The 24,692-nt window shown below is 44.0% G+C and overlaps 1 protein-coding gene across 2 annotated transcripts in view; it reads right to left on the minus strand.

Annotated features, from left to right (window-relative positions):
• LOC142243456 (mitogen-activated protein kinase kinase kinase 3-like) overlaps window positions 1-24,692 on the minus strand; it is a 173,107-nt gene that overhangs the window by 38,262 nt on the left and 110,153 nt on the right. For both annotated transcript variants that reach the window (XR_012724376.1, XM_075315399.1), the window contains exon 4: window positions 11,248-11,288. Coding sequence is in view for 1 of the 2 variants with exons in the window: in XM_075315399.1 (XP_075171514.1) it covers window positions 11,248-11,288 (41 nt within the window). In the remaining variant the exon portion in view is untranslated. The remainder of the gene's footprint in view (window positions 1-11,247; window positions 11,289-24,692) is intronic.

Here is a 24,692-nt window from a genome sequence, read left to right on the forward strand (position 1 = left end):
TCTATCTGTGAAGTGTACAACTGGGGCACAAGTGCTGCCACTGAAGGGGTGGGTGTGTGGCCCAATTTTTGGAAAAAAAAGGGAGACTCCGCTTGGAGTCACCTTGCGGTGTTTTACATGATTTTAGAAGGGTGTGCTATGCCTATATCTGTGTCTCCTCCTCTTTTTCCTTGTCCAGCTCTTTTGTTTTCGCATGAGTATATGTCCTTGTCACTTTCCCATGTGTTTGTGTTGTGTTGTGTTGTGAGTTGTTTGTCACCTTTTGGACACCTTTGAGGGTGTTTTCTAGGTGTTTTTATGTGTTTGTGATTGCCTGCCATTGTTTCTTATGCGGTTCGAGTTCGGTTCGACGAACCGAACTCGAACGGGACCTCCGTTCGGCGAACCGACCTCGAGACGAACCGCGACCGGTTCGCTCATCTCTAGTAAGTAGTCATCTTCGAAACGCATAAGGCAGAGGCCTTATTAGGTCTACATCATGGGACATTTTTTATTTTATCATGTATGCGATTTCTCAATAAAGAAGACAGAATTTTTAATGGAAACTTTTTGTGCTGAACCTTTCCTTTTTTCTATTTAATTTATGGTAGCCAGCCACATCCGCACACCAGTGGGTCTGCAGAACTAACGGTGAGCAATCTCCCCACAACTTTCTCCTTTGGATTACATATGCTTTAATTTCTGCACCCAATCTACAGCTCCTGGCAATAAACCGCATCACTATCGCATCATACCGCATGCAGTTTTGATGAGTTTTTTTGCCAGGAGGTGTAGATTGGTTGCAGGAATATGGTGTAAAATTTTCAGTACCAAATCTGCATCTCTTAGCCAAAAAAACGCACAAAAACGGTTTTGATGCCATTTCGGTACGGTTTTCTGCCAGGAGGTACAAATTTGGTGCTGAAATATCTGTGCCAACAAATTTGCACCTCCTGGCAGAAACTGAAACAGAGAAGCATTAAAACCAATTTTATGCATTTTTTTGTCCAAGAGATGCGGATTTGGTGCTGAAATTTTAACACCATATCCCTGCACCCAATCTACGCCTCCTGGCAAAAAATTACATCACTATCACATCAAAACTGCACTGCCTTAACTACACAGCGGGCGGTCATGTTCTATATCGGCGCACAGTGCCTTAAGTACTGTAGCTGAGCTGGAATCGTCGTGGATTACGGCAGACCTGGGTGTTTTTGAGGTTAATAAAGAGGCCCAATAAGCTTGAGGTCTCCCCATCCTGAGAATACCAACCCCCATGGTTGGGTGTCAAAATTGAGGGGGACTGCGCGTTGTTGTTTTTTTTTTTTTTTTTTAAAAATGTATTTAAATAATTTTAAAAAAAATCAGCATGCGGTCCCTTTTATTTTGATACACAACCAAGATAAGTACACGGCTGAGGGCTGCAGCTTGTAGCTGTATGCTTTATATGTGCTGGTAACACAATATGGGGGGACCCTAAGCCAATTTTTTCATTTATTTATTCTTACACTAATATAAAAAACAGATAGTTTCTCTGATTGAAAGCAGTCAGACACGCTGTCACACAGGGTGGGGGCGCGTCTGATTACAATCAAAGACGCGGGGACTGTCGGTGGGCAGAGGAAGCAATACGTATGAGGGTTATGAGGGGCCCTGGAAGCAGTATACAGCCGTGCGAAAAACTCAGTAAGTATAACACGCCTGCTTTCCCCTTTTTTTCTTTATTTTTCCTTTATTTTTTTTAATTACCCAAGTTACCGGACCCGGATTGTTTCCCGGAGCTCCCTGAGAACTCCGGACCTGAGGTTGGTGCTCAGGTATTTTTGAACCCACGCTGATCTGGACTTTTACCGTTCGGGTCCGCCCATCACTTACTAAAAAACCAATATAATATAAAGAATCAATAAGATACAATACCAAGGGGGTTGTCTGTTTTTCTTTCACAACAAAATAAATGTGTTAATATGATAAAATAACCATTACTCACATTTTCAATCCTGCACTGCTCCAATGGTACCACCCTGGTGATATCATATCTATTATTTCTGTGACTGCTGCAGTCAATCACTGGTCATATGATATTATTATTTATTATTATAACGCCATTTATTCCATGGCGCTTTACAAGTGAAAGAGGGTATACGTACAACAACCAGTACAAAACAGACTGGTACAGGAGGAAAGAGGACCCTGCCCGCGAGGGCTCACAGTCTACAGGGAATGGGTGATGGTACAATAGGTGAGGACAGAGCTGGTTGCGCAGTGGTCTACTGGACTGAGGGCTATATGTTCAATACATATAAGCATCACAGCTGAGGCCAGTGACTGACTGCAGCTGATGAATGGCTGTACTATCACTGCTGTAGTCAAGGACCTCCGGAGTGTCCATGCAGGAGCTGCATAGGGTTGAAAAGGCCAGAAAGGTTGCACTAACTTTTAGACATTTTATCAAAATTATGAAGTCCTATGTGTACACAGGGTCTTTTTTCAGGAAAATTTTGTATCAAAAATGAAAGCAAAGTCGCCAGCAAAAATGCTCCAGGAAAATGTCCGCCTTGAAAAATTCAGCAGTTTTTCCAGTGTCTTAAAGATGCAATGTGCATATACCCTTAAAATAGTTTTTTCACCTATAATTGTTTTAACTTAATTGGGTTATTGTAGATAAAAATAATAAAATCAGCTATACAGAACAACCACTGGTCCAGCGCCGCCTCTCCTCCATTGCGCACAGTCTTTATTGACAGGCAGCGCAGTAACGTGACATCACGACTACACCACACATAACCGCTGCAGCCAATCACTGGGCTCAGCGTCTCTTCAGTGTTTGGTATGGAGTCGCTTTAAAACAAGGTTTGAAAAGGACTTTATGCCAAAGAAAGTAAAAAATAGTGAAGTTGGATACTATACAAAGTAATGAGTGCGCAGTGGCCGTGCCTCTAATCAGTGCGCTCTGCTCATGACTCACATTTGCCTAAGTTTTCATCCAGATCATTTGTAACTAATTCCATAATTCACTAAAGTGTTATTAGGCCTTAAGTTCCTGAGTGAGACGTATCGCCGTCTGATGGCTGAGACATGTTAAATCTCTTGTTATATTGATGTCCAGCAACAGAAACCTCAAGGGGCAGATTTGGCAAACGGGCAGCACTTTCCACTGTGACTATTTTAGCCTTTTCCTATTTTCCGATCATGTCTCATTTGTTTTTACCAGTTCAGATAGACCACAGGTGTTTGCGTAATAACATAGCAGCAAAGATTTGTGGGATTGGCTGGGACCTAAATAACAGCCCCCTTCACTTGCCCCCTAGTAAGTCATTATAAGCAAAGGAATGCACTTCAGCGGTGACGGTGCACAGGATTATTAGCAAGTGTACCTCCACTGCAGATAAATCATCACAGCGAGACGTCTGCAGTCATCTGTGACCTTATAAAGCTTCGTTCTACCTACAGTACAGACCAAACGTTTGGACATACCTTCTTATTCAAAGAGTTTTCTTTATTTTCATGACTAAAAATTGTAGATTCACATTGAAGGCATCAAAACTATGAATGAAAATATGTGGAATGAAATACTTCAAAAAAAGTGTGAAACAACTGAAAATATGTCTTATATTCTAGGTTCTTCAAAGTAGCCACCTTTTGCTTTGATTACTGCTTTGAACACTCTTGATGAGCTTCCAGAGGTAGTCACCGGAAATGGATTTCCAACAGTCTTGAAGGAGTTCCCAGAGATGCTTAGCACTTGTTGGCCCTTTTGCCTTCACTCTGCGGTCCAGCTTACCCCAAACCATCTCGATTGGGTTCAGGTCTGGTGACTGTGGAGGCCAGGTCATCTGGCGTAGCACCCCATCACTCTCCTTCTTAGTCAAATAGCCCTTACACAGCCTGGAAGTGTGTTTGGGGTCATTGTCCTGTTGAAAAATAAATGATGGTCCAACTAAACGGAAATCGGATGGAATAGCATGCCGCTACAAGATGCTGTGGTAGCCATGCTGGTTCTGTATGCCTTCAATTTTGAATAAATCCCCAACAGTGTCACCAGCAAAGCACCCCCACACTTCACACTTCCTTCTCCATGCTTCACGGTGGGAACCAGGCATGTAGAGTCCATCTGTTCACCTTTTCTACAAAGACACGGTGGTTGGATCCAAAGAAGTCAAATTTGGACTCATCAGACCAAATCACAGATTTCCACTGGTCTAATGTCCATTCCTTGTGTTCTTTAGCCGCAACAAGTCTCTTCTGCTTGTTGCCTGTCCTTAGCAGTGGTTTCCTAGCAGCTATTTTACCATGAAGGCCTGCTGCACAAAGTCTCCTCTTAATAATTGTTCTAGAGATGAGACGGTGTGTCCAAACTTTTGGTCTGTACTGTATACCGAGAGCAACCAGAACCTCATATAGTCACTGTAACTGCGGATCAGGTATAAGTATCCTAGCCAGACTACACAGGATAAGGATGCCTGGCCAGCACGGGTACTATGCTATTGTGACGCCCTGGCAAAACCAGGTGTCACAAAGGTATACATTCTCCTTGTTATCACCAAACCCACACTTAGGCATAACACACAGCCATTAAATCCTAGCCACCCCCTCATGATAATAGGGACATACCAGTGGGCGGGGTCAGGCGGATGAGAACGCCCACCTAGGGGTCCTGAGGTGTCAGAGGCGGGAACACAACAGTTGAGTACTGACAGTGGAATCTAGAGGAAGTGAAGTGGAGCTGACAGTGCAGTGGTAGTCAGGGGTAGTGGCCCCTGGACTACTTGGCTAGGTGGCAGACGGTGAACAGAGCCACAGGCGATGGAGATCCGGTCGCGGGAGACCTAAAGTGGACCGGGGCAGGGTTGTAGCCCGCCGGTAACGACAGCGGGAATCCGGTCAGGAGGCCGTGCACAGTCGGGGTGCCTGGACCCTAGGACGAGGAAGGTTGCAAGCCCCTCTCCAATTAACCAGCCGGGCACAAGGTTCCAGACATTGTCCCAATTTACTGCCCAGAAAGAGCGAAACGGACGCCCAACACAGGGGATGGGGTGTCCACCAAGAACCCACTGAAATCCCAAGGGTCAGCTTTCGCGGGCCACAGCTCCCAACACAAATAGAACCGGGAGTGAACTTCTCAGTTCCATGCGAAGTCGTCCAAAAGAAAAGGAAACACAAACTGCAGGAGGAAGGGATATCTGTTCATCAACCTGGGTGAGTGACCCGAATGCACCCCCCAAAGGCAGCCGGCCACTGGCAACTTGGTTTACTACTGGACTTGTGTGAAATTATTGAACTGTGGGTACACCACTGTCCCCCGGCCCGGCCCGGTGCGCCACCTCCAGCAGCCATTACTCCCTTGTTCGACACGCGGGCCCCGAGACTACACCTCCCCTACCCGTGGAGGGGATCCCATCTTGCTGCCCCGCTCCATCAGCCCCGGGTGCCCCATCACCAGGCAGCGATGGTGCCAACATCCCTCTCGCAACCCACTGGTGGCGTCACAGACAGAAACAACCTCCCTTGTACATATCCCCCTTTCCGACGGTTGTGAGGACGGGCAGCCGTGGGAGCCCGGGTCCGGTCACCACTTGAGCCGTAGCAGTAACCCGGATCCGAGGAGGCCCCCGAGAGAGAGAAGCGGCGGTGGCCCCCGCCCGCAACACTATACAGTGGTAAAGAGAGAGTGGGGGACACAATAGAAGGAAAAATGTGAGATTTTATCATTATTACAGATAGGGCTGGACTGGGACCAAAAAGCAGCCCTGGCACACAAACCCCACCAGCCCACATACATCCATCAGCCTCGATCAGTGAATTTTGTGTTTATGATGCTATGACCATCACCACTCACTTAAAGGATTAATTTGAAGATCCCCATGTGAATGGTGCCGCAGTGCGCATGATCGACCACCGCTCAATTTACATGGTGCTCTTCAAAACAACCTTTCTTGGGATTGTGAGGGTCTCAGAGTTCAGATTACCTTTATAATGTATATACACTGTGGCAATATCACCGACATAATGTATATACAGCAGCTGCAGTATCACCTTTATATAATGTATATAGACTGCTGTATATATATTATGTAAGTGATACTGTGACATATACATTATGTATATACAAACAATGTATACATACATACATTATATACATACATCATATATATACACATACGTATATACATTATGTAGGTTATGCTGTGACATATATATATATATATATATATATATATATGTGTGTGTGTGTGTGTGATACTGCGAGCAATCACAGTATCACCTACTTAACGTACTTACAGCAGTAGCAATACTACCTCTATAATCACTGGTATAATGTATATAGACGGCTGTATATACATTATGTAGGTGATAGAGACTGCTATATACAGTCATATGAAAAAGTTTGGGCACCCCTATTAATGTTAACCTTTTTTCTTTATAACAATTTGGGGTTTTGCAACAGCTATTTCAGTTTCATATATCTAATAACTGATGGACAGTAATATTTCTGGATTGAAATGAGGTTTATTGTACTTACAGAAAATGTGCAATCTGCATTTAAACTAAATTTGACCGGTGCAAAAGTATGGGCACCCCTATCAATTTCTTGATTTGAACACTCCTAACTAGTTTTTACTTACTTACTAAAGCACTAAATTGGTTTTGTAACCTCATTGAGCTTTGAACTTCATAGGTAGGTGTATCTAATCATGAGAAAAGGTATTTAAGGTGGCCACTTGCAAGTTGTTCTCCTATTTGAATCTCCTATGAAGAGTGGCATCATGGGCTCCTCAAAACAACTCTCAAATGATCTGAAAACAAAGATTATTCAACATAATTGTTCAGGGGAAGGATACAAAAAGTTGTCTCAGGGATTTAAACTGTCAGTTTCCACTGTGAGGAACATAGTAAGGAAATTAGCACAGGTATAGTTCTTGTTACGCCCAGAAGTGGCAGGCGAAGAAAAATATCAGAAAGGCAGAGAAGAAGAATGGTGAGAACAGTCAAGGACAATCCACAGACCACCTCCAAAGACCTGCAGCATCATCTTGCTGCAGATGGTGTCAATGTGCATCGGTCAACAATACAGCGCACGTTGCACAAGGAGAAGCTGTATGGGAGAGTGATGCGAATGAAGCCGTTTCTGCAAGCACGCCACAAACAGAGCCGCCTGAAGTTTGCAAAAGCACATTTGGACAAGCAAGTTACATTTTGGAAGAAGGTCCTGTGGACTGATGAAACAAAGATTGAGTTGTTTGGTCATACAAAAAGGCGTTATGCATGGAGGCAAAAAAACACGGCATTCCAAGAAAAGCACTTGCTACCCACAGTAAAATTTGGTGGAGGTTCCATCATGCTTTGGGGCTGTGTGGCCAATGCCGGCACCGGGAATCTTGTTAAAGTTGAGGGTCGCATGGATTCAACTCAGTTTCAGCAGATTCTTGACAATAATGTGCAAGACTCAGTGACGAAGTTGAAGTTACGCAGGGGATGGATATTTCAGCAAGACAATGATCCAAAACACCGCTCCAAATCTACTCAGGCATTCATGCAGTGGAACAATTTCAATGTTCTGGAATGGCCATCCCAGTCCCCAGACCTGAATATCATTGAAAATCTGTGGGATGATTTGAAGCGGCTGTCCATGCTCGGCGACCATCAAACTTAACTGAACTGGAATTGTTTTGTAAACAGGAATGGTCAAATATACCTTCATCCAGGATCCAGGAACTCATTAAAAGCTACAGGAAGCGACTAGTGGCTGTTATTTTTGCAAAAGGAGGATCTACAAAATATTGATGTCACTTTTATGTTGAGGTGCCCATACTTTTGCACCGGTCAAATTTTGTTTAAATGCGGATTGCACATTTTCTGTACAATAAACCTCATTTCAATCCAGAAATATTACTCAGTCCATCAGTTATTAGATATATGAAACTGAAATAGCTGTTGCAAAAACCCAACTTGTTATAAAGAAAGAAGGTTAACATTAATAGGGGTGTCCAAACTTTTTCATATGACGGTATACACATTATACAGGTGATACTGCGACTGCTTTATATATTACATATATCATACTGCCAGCAGTCGCAGTGTCTCCTATATAATGTACATAGACTACTGTATGTACATTATATAGCTGATACTGTGACTGCTGCAATTAATGCCTATGTAATGTACATACAGCAGCTGCAGTATCGCCTATATAATGCACATACAGCAGTCTATATAGAGTACATTATATAGCTAATACTGAGACTGCTGTATGTACATAATAAAGTTGCCATATTGAAAGTAGCTCACCAGATCCCGGAGATGGAGGAGGACGGGGAGCTAAAGTGGATCCAGCGTAGGGTGTGGGGCGTGCAAAAGAGTGGGATCCATCCCCTAGGACTGGTGTGCAGAAAGCGAATTCTGCCCATAAAAATACATTCTAATGCTGACATTAGCCAGGGTCAGACACAAAGAGCCTTGTGCGCTCCGCAGCAGCCCATGTCAGGACGAGCACACACACAAAGATGTAAAGGCCTGGGGAAATTAAATGGCAAAGTGGGCAACTGGAGCTTTAAGACTTTTTTTGTAGAGTCCTGCGCCCTTCGTGCACACACAAACAAGGGCCGCTACTGTGCGCACAAGGCTCTACGCCGTAGTCTTAAAGGGGCAGGTGGCCAGACGAGCTCGGCCACTATGCACATCTGCAATGCGAGCCAGTGGGCAAATGCTTGCTGTGCCAGATTGTCAGTCTAGGCCTGGTTACAGTCAATCCTAAAGCCCCCCCATGAACATTGGACTAATGCTGGCAGAACCTGCCGATAACAACAAGTCTAATGTATAGGAGAACCCTGAACAACTGATTTTTGAGGCAGTTAGGGATCAGACATGTTCGCATGGAGTTGGATCCAATGGCACTTGAGGTCCATTCCAACTCTTCCATTCTAAGATTTCGGGCTGAAAATTCTCTTGTCCTCACTGAGATAAGCAGCACCCAGAGATGTATGGCAGAACACAGGGGTACTTGGCCGAACCACCGTGTATGGGAGAGATGGGCCAAGTAGCTAATGTGTATAGGGAGCTTAAAGTGTATCTGTGATTTTAATTTTTATTTCATAAATCAATGGTACACATAAAAATAAGCAACTGTGTAATATATCTTATCAGAGAAATTTGCTTATTTCTCTCCCAGAATTGATCAGTCATTATCAAAATTCTCAATTTTGAGGTAAAATCTGTATTCAGTGAAGACTCATTACTGAGATAGGAGATGGCAGTTGGTGCTGATGAGATTCTATGTAGATAGAAGAGGGAAAAGGGGGCGGAGCTCTGCCTATAGCTCCTCCTTCTGCCTATAGCTCCTCCTATAGTCCTAGAATCTCATCAGTAACATAAGAAGTGAAAATTATGATAATGACTGATCAATTCTGGCAAAGAGAGAAGCACATGTGTCTGGTAGGATATATTACAGAGTTGCTTATTTTCATGTGCACTAATCAGTTATGAAATAAAAATTAAAATGCCGGTAACACTTTAAGCCTCCCACTGCTCCATGCTATGTTATCCACTGCCCTTTCTCTCAATAACTGTTACCATTCTTGATTTGTCCTTTTAAATAAATTCTTGTACTGACAAACAATACTAGAGCATCCTAAGACTCTTACAGAATTGTAGAAAATGGCACTCACCAGATCTTGCTGTGCAGAAGATTATTTTATTCAAACGTGGAGGTTACATGTGTGGGAGGGAGTGCATGCTGGACACGTCAGACGACAGCCGTTTCGCATACTGAGTGCAAATGCGAAACGGCCGTCGTCTGACGTGTCCGGCGTGCACTCCCTCCCCGCCGGCCCCCCCACACATGTAACCTCCACGTTTGAATAATATAATCTTCTGCACAGCAAGATCTGGTGAGTGCCATTTTCTACAATTCTATACGAAATATTGTCTTCTCTATAATGTGCACCCCAGAGCAGCACCGATTTCTACCAGTGTGTTTTGGACTATAAAACAGGTGAATAATTGTGTGAAGCAGTGCCCTGGATCCTCTTCTCATTCATCCTAAGACTATGCATTGTGTCATTCCTCTGTTATTCCTCCTAGGAATAACCAGACGCATGCTTCATATCTTACACATTTGAAAGAGATTCTTCAGACAAAGATTAGAAACCTGCAATGTCCTGCAACTTTTTACAGCTATTGATTTTTTTTAATACATCCCGCCTGTATGTCACCAGTTGGGGATGTGTCCCTATACTGTCTAATACCCTCAGTTTTGATAGGACAGTGTCAGATGTGCTCTAATGGGACACCAAGTTGTCAATGTCTTCATACTAGGAGGTGTGACAGAGGAACAAAACAATGCAGATTTCAAAGATGCCACGGAATGGTTATCTTGTGAGGAACACGATAATTTTCAATGCAAACTCCATTTCTTTTTCTCTTTCTATAATACACAAATCCCTAATTGCCCTCACCTTTGAGTCTCCTTTAGGACATACTCACACAATACTTCTTGTCCGAATGTTATGCATTTTAAAAATGTACTGTATATAACTTAATAAAACTATTAACACATCTGCTTTTCTTATTTAAGTCCCGTTACCCCTGTATTATACTCATCCTCTGGCATCTTCATCTGTTATCAGCATCACACCAGTCGGCCTCCTGTGATTTGTGACCTGCCAGCAGCTTCAGTGTTTCATGAAGTGCGCTGGAGGTCACAACTCAATGTAAGTCTATGAGAGCCTCGTTCTGGCTCTCATAGACTTGCATTAAGCTCTTTTGACGTAATTTCTGACTTCCGGCAAGTTATGGTCACAAGATGGAGAGATGCGAAAAAAAACATTAAGACACTGAAAGGTGAATATAAGACCAGGGTCGGGGTACTTAGATTTAAAACACAACTCGAGTGCTAAAGAAAAAAAAATATGCTGTAGTGGTTCTTTGAAAACAGGTGGAACAACATTTCTTGTTCTTTTTTTGCATTTGGTATAATAGGATCACTTAGACCTTGTGATGGCTAAAACACATCAAGATCTACATCTTCATAGGCTTGGATATCTGAAAAAATGTAATGCACACAAGTTCCATCTGCCTAAACTGCACCGGATGGAAAAAAAAGTATATTTTATATGCTGGTAATGAATGAGTCATACGCTGAATTATATTACAATGGCTAGAAACTAGTCTGTGCCCGTTCTCCATTTCCTATGGAAAGTACCAGACACAATGGCAAGGATTCTGGGCACTGTGTTATTAGCTGAAATGTCTTTACAATATTGGAGCACTTACCTTTTCTCTCCATTATATTCAAACTTGATCCGGGCGTCCTGCTGGAAGAAGATACCGCACCAGTTAGTTACAGGTCAAAATGAGCAGTTTAAGGGTTAATACATGCGTGGCGTATTTGGTCAAGATTTTCCTTTTGGATTTGTACATGTAAGATCCACACACGGATATAGGAGCAGTCGTGCAGATGATAGCTTACAAATCCCATTCACACATAGTAAAACTGTTCTGTGTAGACAATGACTTGTGGTTCGGATTTTGAAATCTATACACTCTCAATCTGTCTCCGGATTTTCATTTCATAGTCTGAGATACCTGACCCCACTCTTATACTTACCTGCTACCGTCTTCACTCCCTATCCACGCCGCTGCAGTTGGTCTTCTGCAGCGTGTGACCTGCCGGCTGCTCCAGTGTTTCATGGAGTGAGCTAGAGGTCATTCTTCAATGTAAGTCTATGAGAGCCTTGTTCTGGCCTCGTTCCTGCTCTCATAGACTTGCATTGAGAGCTTGTTAGGTAACTTCTGAGTTCCAGACAGTCAGAAGTTGGGGTCACAAAGGACCAAAGCGGTCTCAGTAAAAGTTGAAGTGTCACGCGTGTGTCACGGGTGACATTCATGTGGTTTCTGGCAATAGAAAGTCACAGCATTTGGCTGCACAAAATGCTCCCTAACTTTCTATTGTTCCTGCTGTCAGTATTCATTGCACTAGGTAGCTTTCCTGCTGTATTTTCAGCTATTCCCCTTTAGGACCTAAGGGAGCGCTCCTTCCGTCCAGCTGATGATTATCAGGATTCCCCTTGTACTCAAACACACCCATCTTCCCTGACCTTGTGCTGGTGATACTATTCAGTTAATTCAAGCTCTGGTTGTAAGCAAGTGGCTTGCTCTCATCTGTAGTATTGTTGCTGAAGCTTTGCTGAACTACCCGAGTCATCTGTGGATAAGTAGTTCATGCATTTTCCTCCTTGTATCTTCCTTTAGCATTTAGTGGTGTTGATTAAGAGCTAATCCCACCCGTTCCCTATTTAGGGCCCAGCACTAGGGATACCTAGGGTCAGGTATCCTGCTCGGCATATAAGTGCAGAAACTATCTAGGGTGGTGAGGAATGTGCCGCCCCCGTGCCAGCAGCCAGGCTGCTCGGATCCGGATCCGCACTGTGGCTTGAGGGGTCTCCGGACCTGGGGGTCTCGCGGACACTTCGAATAAAAAGGGGAATGTTTGTTTGGGGGATTTTCCTTATAGTCTGTGACGCCACCCACGGTGTGTGGTAAAACTGGGTACCACCGCTGCTATTAGGGAGCTCCCGGGGGCGTTGGGATGGCAACTGGTTATTGACCCTCCGTGGGTAGGGATGGATGCCCCAGGGCCCAGTGTCACTGTGTTGAGGATGGTGGCTGCAGGGGCCGGCGCGCCCGGACGGACCGGGGGATATTGGTGTACTCACAGTCAAATAAATCACTCAAGTCCAGTGGTAAACCGAGGTGCCAGTGGCCGGAGCTCCGCAGCCGGGTGTATGCTGGTCCCTCATTCGGGGTGATGGTCTGTGTCACTTTCCGCTGCACTATTTTTAGTTCTCTTCAGACTCCTCAGTATAAAACACGGGAGTCCGCTCCCAGAACTACGGGTGGGAGCCTTGCCCACAGGCGCTGACCCTTGGGATCTACGGGCGCTGGCGGATGCCCTATCCCCCGCGGTGGGCTGCTGGTCTGCTTTTTGGGACTTTGGGTGGGACAGGACCTATAATCCTGTTCTCAACTGGTTAATTAACAAAGCCGGTGGTTCCGGTTGTTGCTTCAGTGTCCAGGTACCCCCTCTGTACACGGTTTCTGGGTCGGTTCTCCGGTGTCGGTACCGGCGGGCTCCTACCCTGTCCCGGTCCACCTCGGATCTCCGACAGCTGTCTTCCCATCTCCTGTCAGACACTGACCACCGTCTGCCACCTAGCAAGTACGCCGGGGCTCCAACCCCGACGCCTTTCTCTCTCTGGCTGCCACTCCACTTTCTCCTCATCTTCTCAGATCTCCACTCTGAACTCACTCTAAACTTCAACTCGCTCTTTTCCCACCCCGGGTTCTCTAGACCCCTAGGTGGGCGTTTTCCTTCCTCCTGGTCCCGCCCACTGGTGTGCCTTTCCTACCCTGGGGGGGTGACTAGGGTTTTGTCGGCCTGGTGTAACCCTGTGAGGGAAGGTGTTATGCGGGGGCCTAATTTGTGTGTGATCACCTGGGGGTGCCAGGGCGTCACAAGGGACCCCATGGACCAGCAGTAGGTTAGATCAGGGGTCACCATCTCCCCCTTCCCTAGACGCAGGTGTGGCGCCCCTGAGGCTTCCGTCGCCACAGGAACATTGCACTCCAGCCAGAGGTGTGATGTCCCATCCTGGGTAAGGAAAGGAGTAAAGACCGGTCCACAGGCAAATCTGCACTACACCCATTGTTAGGCATATTTTGGGACCGGGGATAGTGGCAGCCACCCCCATGCTGTATGATGGGGGGGCATAAGACCCATCCCTTCTCCCATTGGGTGGGGCCTAGCAACTGGGGAGGTGGGAGGAGCCAGCCGAGAATAGAGTAGAAAGAGGAAGGTCAAGTGTAGTCAGTCTGAAGTTGAAGTTAGAGTGTGAAGTGAGAGTTTGAAGTTGAAGGAGGAGAGCTGAAAGGAGTAAGAAGAGTAGTGCTCTAGTCAGTCAGGAGCAAGAAGGAGAAAGTGACCCTTCCTGGTGAAGACCCTGGGACCCAGCTAGGTCCAGGTGACACCACAACCAAGAAATACAGAATTCCAGGGCCACTGAACTGCTTTCAAGCACAGGGCCTGTTCCACAGAAAGATCAGGTGGAGGGATCAAGCTGCAGACAGGGGACGGTCCCTAGAAACTGGAGGAAGAGAAGTCAATTCCAAAAGTAAAAACCGAGGTCCAGGGTGGCTGCAAGCGCCCAGGGCCACAGCCCATAGCAGAACCTCTGGAAAGAGGGTGAAGTTCCAGCTAGGCTAGCCCCTTATCCGGAGGCTGTAGTGGAGGCCAAGCCAGGTTCATCCAGCAAAGGCAAGGCTTAGAAGACAGCTGAAGAGAGGAACACAATAGGAGGGTGCACCGGCTTTTATTCCCAGATCTACCCGGGATCAGCGGAGGTCCCTGACAGGGGGTTCCAGCCGTCCAAAGGCACAGTGCGCCATAAACCAGGAATTGCGAGTAAACAACTTGAAACTGCACCCTTGGTGTTGCCTCTGTTATTTCATCTGCACTGCATAGACTTCCATCATTGCATAGACTTCCATCACTGCACAGACTCTTACGAGCACCAACTGTTGCCCCGGGGAACCGCTCCACCTGTGGGGAGCAGGACCATCCAAGCTGCCATTCCACCAGCCCCGGAGGCCCCATACAGCAGCGGCGGCTTAATAGCCGCAAACCACAGGTAGCGTCACGAATATAAACTTTAAACACCCCCATTGAAGCCATATTAATTGACTCCCGCCAGGGTCACGGAGTCGGGCCCCGCCACCACTGACTACCCCCGGACTAGTCCGGCCCGGCACCGGGTGTCCCATAGCCCTGGGGTGGGAGAGTCACAGGGATCCCCTTCGCTTATCTTTTGCCAGTCGCTTGGTACTTCCCCCATACCTAGCGTGACATGAAGATGCTGGAGGGCGAATATAAGACGGGGGACCTTAGATTAAAAGCACCACTCCAACATAGAAAATAAAAATATGCTGGAGTGGTGCCTTGCTGGCTATGTGCACACAGAGTCTTATCGCTGAGGCGGTTTCTCATTTGTAAGGAGTTCCTCTTAGTTTCTGCTACAAAAATCCCTGAAAATACTCAGGGCCGGATTCATTAAGACTGGAGATGTTCATGTCAGTCTTGAGGGGACATGGTGGAGCTAGACGCTACAGATTCATGAAGAGGTGCGCTACATGTTCAGTGAAAAACATAGATGTTTGAATAAGTGTGGTTTCTGTGTTTTGGGGGCAAATACAATTACTTAACAAAAAAATGTCCAGGTTAATAACAGCAGCTTGCTGAAGGCTTCCAAATACAAACAAGAAATTCATTCCACAGCTAAGGCTATTTTCACACTTGCGTTGGACGGGATCCGTAGCATTGCGTTGTGTGACGGATGCACCGGATGCATTGCATATAGTGGCACAACGGATGCTACAGATCGTACAAAATAACGCAATCCGCTATAGGTTTTTTTTCCTTGACTTTACACATCTGAGCATGCGCAGTTGTGTAAAGACTGTTGCGTTAATGGAATCCGTCAAATGACGGATTCTAACGGAATCCGCCACCATAGGCATCCATTATAAAAACAACGGACGCCAACGGATTCCTGCAGGTTGCGTTTTTTGACACTCCGCCAAGCACAGAAAAACGCTACATGCAGCGTTCCATCCGCCCGACGGTCACTCGCGGTCAGCGTCAAAACAACTGATGAGCCGCGGGACGGATGCAATGCAAGACCATCCGTTGCTATCCGTAGCGAATAGAAGTCTATGAGGAATATAACGGATTCCTGCAACGGTTACCGTAATTCCTCAAGGCTGCGGATAGCAATGGAAGCCGTCCAACGCAAGTGTGAAAGTAGCCTAAGTGTGTTATTCAGACAAGTGCATAATCAGTCTGCGCTGTCTGTTGTGCATGGCTGATTTCCTCATGTACATTCAATGGTCTGCGTATGAAAAAATTACGGCCGAGTCTAGCCCAAATCCTAGGCTAGGGCCCCAGTTTGCGTTTTTAACCTGCGTTTCTGAAGCGTTTTGAGCTGCAGCGTTTTATGGCCGAATGGCTTGCGTTTTGTTTTTCCATGTTATCCTATGGAAATTGTGAAATTTCTGACCCCACTTAGCGTTTCAAAACGCTGCGTTTAATTTGAATATTTTGTGGCAAAAACCATGCGTTCAAAGAAGCAGCATGTCAATTGTTTTTGCCATTTTGGGTGCGTTTTGCTAACATTGAAGTCTGAGAAATGGCAAAAACCAAGATTCCAGCAAATTCCTGCGTTTTACCTGCTTTTCCAGTGCAGAAAACATGCGTTTTGGACTTCAAAAACGCATGTTTTTTGGACATCAAAATAATGATTTCATACGTCCCTTTACACACACACACATAGTCCGACAATTAAAAATAAGAATTTTAATAAATTATTGCTATTTTTCTATTAAATATCATATTACCGCTATAATTTCATTAAATTAATCTATTTTCATTATTTTTTCAAAAATATAGATTTGTTTCTTTTTTTCCAATTTTTTTCATTGAGTTTGACTATTTAAACTTTATTTAGCAGTGTCATGATGTATCAAAACAGGTGGAAAAGCAGATAAAAAGCGCTGAAAACGCATCTAAAACGCGGTAAATAAGCATGCGTTTTAAGCGCTAAATTTCTGAAAAAGGCAACTTTGGTCAAATCAATTAATAACAAAACGTACGTTTATAACTGCAAGTAGGAAAACGCAAAGTGGGGCCCTAGCCGAAGTACGGCAGCCTGAACCCGGCCTAATAAAAAGAAATAAACTAAAAAGTAAAGCTGGGTTCACACGTATGTGTTGGAGCCTAAACTCACTGGGGTCTGTTTGGCAGTGTTCTTTTTTGTCATAAAACAGATCCATTTTTTTATCCACGAGTTCCGTTTTCTGTTTCTAGAAGTGTGAAGCGAGCCTTAAGTGAAAGCAGCAAAAAAGGTAATAAAGCTATATTAAAAGATTCTATATATAACATTTGCTGAGCTGCATAACTTTGTATTGTATATATAGAAAAATGATCTGCCCCAAATCCTGTACATTTCATAGTGTGGTTACCATGACGGAGCGCTCGGGCCCACTGCACTGGTTACTTGCGTCTCAGTGACACACCTCAATGTCTCTTTATTGGAAAATAATCACTGTTGTGTGGGCGGCCTGAAGAATTTCATGTATTTACAACTTGTCTGCAAGCCGAGAACATAAAAGCCTCAAGTTTCCATAATCTCATTCTCCTGATGACGAGGAGAGAGAAAGTTCCTCCTATTTGCTCTCAATGAGCGCTGAATAATATACAGCTGTTAAAACTTCGTCTTAACCCCTGCACTGACAGCAGACATCTCACCAGCTTCCGGAAGTTGGGGCTCATTCTCACGGCAGTTTTGCATGTATGACTGCTATCCATTTTTTTCACGACTAGCACTCGTACTGATGACAGGCTATGGGGCTGCTCACACGGCAGTTTTGCAGATATTACTACTATCCTTTTTTTCGCAGCTAAAACTCGTACCTATGACAGGCTATGGGGCTGTTTTATATATGACTGCTATCTTTTTTACGGCTAGCACTCGTACCTATGACAGGCTATGGAGCTGTTTTAGATATGACTGCTATCCTTTTTTTTACGGCTAGCACTCGTACTTATGACAGGCTATGGGGCTGTTCACAAGGCAGTTTTGCAGATATGACTACTATCCTTTTTTTTCACGGCTAAAACTCGTACCTATGACAAGCTATGGGGCTGTTCACAAGGCAGTTTTGCAGATATGACTACTATCCTTTTTTTCACGGCTAAAACGTGTATCAATGACAGGCTATGGGGCTGTTTTATGTATGACTGCTATCCTTTTTTTCACGGCTAAAACTCGTACCTATGACAAGCTATGGGGCTGTTCACAAGGCAGTTTTGCAGATATGACTACTATCCTTTTTTCACGGCTCAAACTTGTACAATGACAGGCTATGGGGCTGTTTTATGTATGACTGCTATCCTTTTTTTCACGGCTAAAACTCGTACCTATGACAGGCTATGGGGTTGTTCACAAGGCAGTTTTGCAGATATGACTACTATCCTTTTTTTCACGGCTAAAACGTGTATCAATGACAGGCTATGGGGCTGTTTTATGTATGACTGCTATCCTTTTTTTCACGGCTAAAACTCGTACCTATGACAGGCTATGGGGCTGTTCACAAGGCAGTTTTGCAGATATGACTACTATCCTTTTTTTCGCGGCTAAAACGTGTATCAATGACAGGCTATGGGGCTGTTTTATGTATGACTACTATCCTTTTTTTCACGACTAGCACTCGTACTGATGACAGGCTATGGGGCTGTTCACAAGGCAGTTTTGCGATATGACTACTATCCGTTTTCTTCAACTATGACAGTCTATGGGGCTGTTCGCATGTCAGTTCTTTCTCGAACAGCATGGTCTGTGCAAAATCGCGGAGATATGTCCGATAATGATCTTGGTGTCAGATCAAAATCAGCAATGCAAATCTATAGATCAGTGAAAAAAATCTGACACATTCATACCCCAGCTGTGTGCTGTCATTTTTTCACTGACTAATAGATGGGAGAAGGCGGGGAACGTCTTTTTTTTTTTTTTTTTCTTCTCATCAGTGAAAAAAAGTGATGAAAATCACTAATGAAACCAACCCTGATGTCTGAAAGAGGCCTAACGAGAATAAGTAATGGATCTATCTTTGCAGACTTTTATTTTTCTGCTGATCTTATTCCCTGAATGAAATGCCATTAATGCAAAATTAATTTGAGATACCAATTTCAGGTCAAAATATTACTAGATTCAATATGGATTCACCCAAAGGGAAGCAAATTCTCCGGGGCTGCTTTATCCAAAGCGTATGGCCCAGCAGAGATAGACTTGGGTACCGATTTATCACTGCTTTTGAACCTTTTTTGTCTAGTTTTATGTATTTTGTGCTTATTTCTTTATTGAACCATATTAATATTTTCATTTGCTCTTTTTTAAGTCACTTTTTTGTGTGTCTTTTTGTGTGTTTTTAGTTCACTTTTTGCAGGGTTTAGGATTTCCACATGTTTATGCCTAATTCATCATTTGCAACTTTTCGCAAATGTACTTGTCACACCTCATGCCGCAATTTTATCTACACTAAAATTTTTTGTGCAATTTTTACATAATTTTGTGAAACATACGGTATATAACTTTTTGGATTAAAAAGGGTTAAAGAAAAAAAACAGTAGTGACTTTGAGCAAAATTTATGATTAGTATGCACCATTTTAAAGAATTTTGTACACAAAGTGGCAACTAACATAAAAGAAAAATGGCTTAAAAAACCTACAAAGAATGAATCAGGGCCATAATATAATTTGTGTATGAAAACTACTTCTGCTAAATATTACCATCGGGAGAAAGTAATTGGATTGATATAAAGTATGAAGCCATGGTTTATTTATTTATTTTTTTATCTGAAGAAGGAATGGCCAGGATCCAAAATGCGAAATAGGCTGAAACGCGTTATGGCCTGATACACAAAGTTTGCTTTTCATTGGATGCATTTCTCCAGGACAATCTTTTGAAGCCTCAAAGACATGTAATTGTTTCTTATTTCCACTGGTGTCACCAAAACATCTACAACTGGCAGCAACCACACCAAAATTACAAAATTATATTTTATACAGATATATGTTAGGCCTTGTGAAGATCTGGGGTCTTGGGTTGTATTAATCACAGGTAGACAGGTTAACGTCACAACAATTTTTATTTACAATAGTTCTTATGCTCCTCCAGATGATGGAAATCAACTATAGTCCTTAGGATAGTTCTCCAAATCCAGACGGATATCAACTATAGTCCTTAGGAGAGTTCATCAAATCCAGATGACAGATATCACATTCGTAGAACGTGTATCCAGCTCCAATCTCTATAGTTCATTCATGGGCACCAGGACTTGGGCACAGCAACAGATTCTAGCCCCTCCACATCCCAGCACCAACTCACTGACCAAACATTTGGCTTAATGTTCTTCCTCTCCGGGTATCAGCCCCCTGGATGGGCATAAGTGCTTATCACACACTCCCCCTCTTTTTTTCATCTAACTCCAAGTATGAAGGAAGGTAGTCTCTGGATAGTCTTGCAGGGTTGTGCATCATGGAGACCCCCTGCAGAGGAGCACTATTGACACAGTCCCCCACTAGATGCAGGACCATGAATCCTACTGCAGTCTTGATGATTACATTAGAGTTTATGGAAGCCAACTAAAATACACACATTTACAACCCCTTCCCACTTCAAATTGTGTACGGACGAGCAAGCAATCTCTAATAAAACATAACAATAAGATTGACATAACAGACACTAGGTGCTGATAAAATTCCAAATTCCTTAGAGCTGTGGGCTCTGCTCTATGTCCATTGGTCCAATAGTCTTTAGTCCGCAGCCAGCTGCTCACAGGCCTCCCTGCACAACTTACCCTTTAAGTCAATATCTGACCTATACCTATACATAGATATTTACAGCTGTATTCCCATACCAAACATTGATGGCATGATAAGCCATAAATGTGTAATACATCAGATCTAACTACCTCCTTCTACCCTGTATTGTTCATACAGATCCATGCCCAGGCATTGATAAAGAGAACTGAATGTCTATTCTATGTCTCAAAGAGACCTACACTTCTATAGTGAATGGGGCCCCATTTGGTGCTATTCTAAGATACCTGCACGTGTTGGCATGCTCAGCTTTTTTCAGAATTCCCACACAGGTGACTGGATAAAGCCACGCTGTGCGGTCACCTTCCCAAGAGCTGATCAGATTGTGAGACATTTTTGTGGGAAACGTTTCAGAAAAATGTGTATGTTATTCATTGAAATCCCTGGTGTTCTGTATGTACTCGAGTGCAGTGGGCAAGTCCTACTCAGTGATGGTCAGTCTCCCTTGTATGCCTATATTTGCAGTCAATGCAGAGAGCTGTCAATCACTGAGTAGTACTGCCCACTGGAGTCATATGCATACAGACATGGACTTCAATTAATAAAATACCAGTATTACTGAATTTTTTTTCTAACAAACCTAGATATTCTGCTTAAATTATCTATATCGTGCTGTCTACAGATCAGAATACATGTACCACGAACAGTTCTGGGTGCATATTTCTAATCTCTGCTTAAGTATCCCTGTATCTAGTAGCACATAGATAAAGAGATCTTCAGGAAAAGTATTTCTAAAGATCTTTGATGATATGCTAATGCGCAAAGGGATTAGTCGCAAGAGCGTTAAGCTGGGGTCACACTAAGCGACAGCGACAACGACGTCGCTGTTACGTCACCATTTTCTGTGACGTAACAGCGACCTTGTAAGTCGCTGTTATGATCGCTGCTTAGCTGTCAAACACAGCAGAAACAGCGATCATAACGTCGCTGTGCTACATGTGCAGAGAGCAGGGAGCCGCGCTTAGCGCTGGCTCCTTGCTCTCCTAGGTACAGTACACATCGGGTTAATTACCCGATGTGTACTGCAGCTACATGTCACAGTGCAGAGAGCAGGGAGCCGCGCACACTGCTTAGCGCTGGCTTCCTGCTCTCCTTGCTACAGTATACATCGGGTTAATTACCCGATGTGTACTGCAGCCACATGTGCACAGAGCAGGAGCCAGCACTGGCAGCAAGAGCGGAGGCTGGTAACGAAGGTAAATATCGGGTAACCAGGGAAAGGGCTTCCCTTGGTTACCCGATGTTTACGCTGGTTACAGCTTACCGCAGGCTGCCAGATGCCGGCTCCTGCTCGCTTCATTTCGTCGCTCTCTCGCTGTCACACACAGCGATGTGTGTGTCACAGCGGGAGAGTGACGACCAAAAAATGAAGCTGGACATTCAGCAACGACCGGCGACCTCACAGCAGGGGCCAGGTCGTTGCTGGATGTCACACACAGCGACGGGACGTCGCTGCAACGTCACAGAAAATGGTGACGTAGCAGCGACGTCGTTGTCGCTGTGTGTGACACCAGCTTTAGTTCCTGTGCTCATTCCGCCCTCTTAGTATGTTAGCACACCCACGGGGGCGTGCTAACATACTATTCAATGAAGCATCACCAGCGGTGACGCGTGTATCTGTGTCCGCTATCACTTCTGATCAGAAGTCACGGCACTTCCATTCATGCGCACTAGACCTCTCTGAAGCTGGGACACGTACACCTGGCTTCATACTGCGCATGACCAGATGTGCTGGGCATTCAGATCAATGGTGACAGTGGACACAGGTACGGCCGTCACCACTGGTGATTCTTCATTGAAGAGCATATTAGCACTTCCCTGTGGGCGTGCTAACATGCTAAGAGGGCAGAATGAGGGCACGAACTAATGCCCTTAAGACTAATCCCCTCGCTCATTAGTATACCATAAAGGATCTTTAGAAATACTTTTTCAAAAGATCTCTTTATTTATGCTACTATATGATGGGACAGTTAGGCAGGGATTAGCAATATGCATCCAGAACGGCTCGTGGTTCTGAGTGCATATTGCACCTGACAGGTTCCCTTTAAGCCTATATGGTGTGTGAAGCTCTAGACACCTAGTACTAACACCTTTAACATCCTACACCACCAAAGATCCAGGCATCAACACCTCCACTACTGTAGACCAACAGGGAAGTGTATATTGACCATCTCACAAATCTAGACCACCAGGAAAGTGAACATTATTCTCTTCTATTTCCCACACACATGAACCCCTCTACTGCTCTGGACCACCAGGGAAGACTGAAGTCTTAAGTATTAGATTCAATAAAATATTTAAGCCCGTACTCAAGTTTTCCTTTACTGATTGTTTACAAGTTCTGTTCTCCAACTAAATTTAGTGGTGCTCGCTTAGAACAATAAATGGGAACATACATTATAGAAAAAGTTCTAAAACTTGCCAACGCTCATCATAGCCTTTGAAGGAAAAACATACAAAGGAAAATTTCTGTGATATTTCTCTCCAGCATCGGAAGAGTGAGCAGTGATAGATTCCTTCTGTTTGTGTTCTGCATACATGCCAAAAAACAAAGCCATATTTGCTATATTTTTTCTCATTCTTTGCTCTGTCCCAAAACTTCCTCCCACTCTTGTCGCTGGTCCAAATACGACAATCTGCAGTGGCCAAGTTCCAAAGAAAATAAACTTGGCTATAGAAATCTGCCCAGCTTGCATGTAAACACAAACAGATATAGAGATGGCTGAATGCTTCATTTATAGCAGTACCAAAAAGAGGTGATACATGGAGGGGTCAGAAAGGAAAAATGTTATAGTACAAAGTCCTGCAAGGCACAATGGGGATACCTTTGTTTCAAGAGCCACACAACAGCAAAATTTGTATCCATTTTGCTAACAATTAGTCCCGTGTCTAACAATTAGCACTTTCTCACAGCTATTGATGGGCGATCCCCCCGATGGTCGGGATCGGGAGCCTCGCCCGATCGTTTAGTAAAGATCGGGATCGAGCTCAGGATCGAGGTAACACGATCTTGCGTCGAATCACTAATCTCGGGCTTTACAGTTATGAGATGGGGCGGGCGGCTGTAAATAAGGAATATAGTTAATATAAACATTGTCATTATACTTACCGCTCCCACGACGCGTCCTGCAGACTGTCTGCCGGCGCTTCTGCTTATGATCATTGCTGTGCCCCCATGTTAAAAGAACCTTCCGTGATGTCATAGCCCTGTGAAAACTGGTGTAAATGTTGTACACACATTGGCTTACAGACTGGTCACATGACTATGACGTCATTGAAGGTCCTCACTGTCCGGCTGCTTCTCGCTCTGTAGAGAGTAATGTACCAGAGCTGACAATGCTCTCTCTGCTTCTGACTTGTATAGACTGTGTCTGTACAGAGTGATGAATCAGAGTTGACATTTCTGTCCCTGTGGATTACGTCGGACTAAGGATTTTTTATAATAAAGATGGAGTCTCTAAATGTTTTGTTTTATTTCTAATAAAAAAAAAAATTCTATGTCTTGTGGTTTTTTATTAGAAATTCATGGTGGCCATGAATTTCAGCCTTAGTACCATCTGAGAATACAAAGCTGGTATTAAGCCCTTTCTTACCCAGCATGGCCACTGCATTAGGGCCACTGGTAGAGCCGGGTAAAGCGCCTGGAAATGGCGCTAAAAAACAATGCGCCATTTCCAGGGGCTGCCGAGAACCCCAGCTGCCTGGCTTTACCTGACTGGCAATCAAAATATGGCGGGAGACCACGCATTATTTTTTTTTTAATTATTTTTTTAAATAATGAAAAAAAAAATGGGCTTCCCTGTATTTTAATTGCCAGCCAATGTAAAGCCAGGGAGATGGGGGTAGCATAACATAGCCTTCTGCTTTATCTGCGTTGAGAATCAAAAATACCGCGGAGCGCTGTTATTTTTTTTTTTAATTATTTATTTATTTTTACACAACTATATGGATATATGGTTGGGATGGACTCCCATTTCTGATTTGTGCAAAACTGAAGTAATCAGGTTAGCTGTGGACCCAGGTGACGGACAAGCTGTGTGTATGTATATATAAATAAATATATATATATATATATATATATATATATATATATATATATATATATATATATATATATATATATATATATATATATACACATATATACACACACACACACACACACACACACACACAGCTCTGGCAAAAATTAAGAGACCACTGCAAAATTCAGTTTTTCTGATTTTT

Source organism: Anomaloglossus baeobatrachus, chromosome 6, assembly GCF_048569485.1.
Source record: "Anomaloglossus baeobatrachus isolate aAnoBae1 chromosome 6, aAnoBae1.hap1, whole genome shotgun sequence".
NCBI lineage: Eukaryota > Metazoa > Chordata > Amphibia > Anura > Aromobatidae > Anomaloglossus > Anomaloglossus baeobatrachus.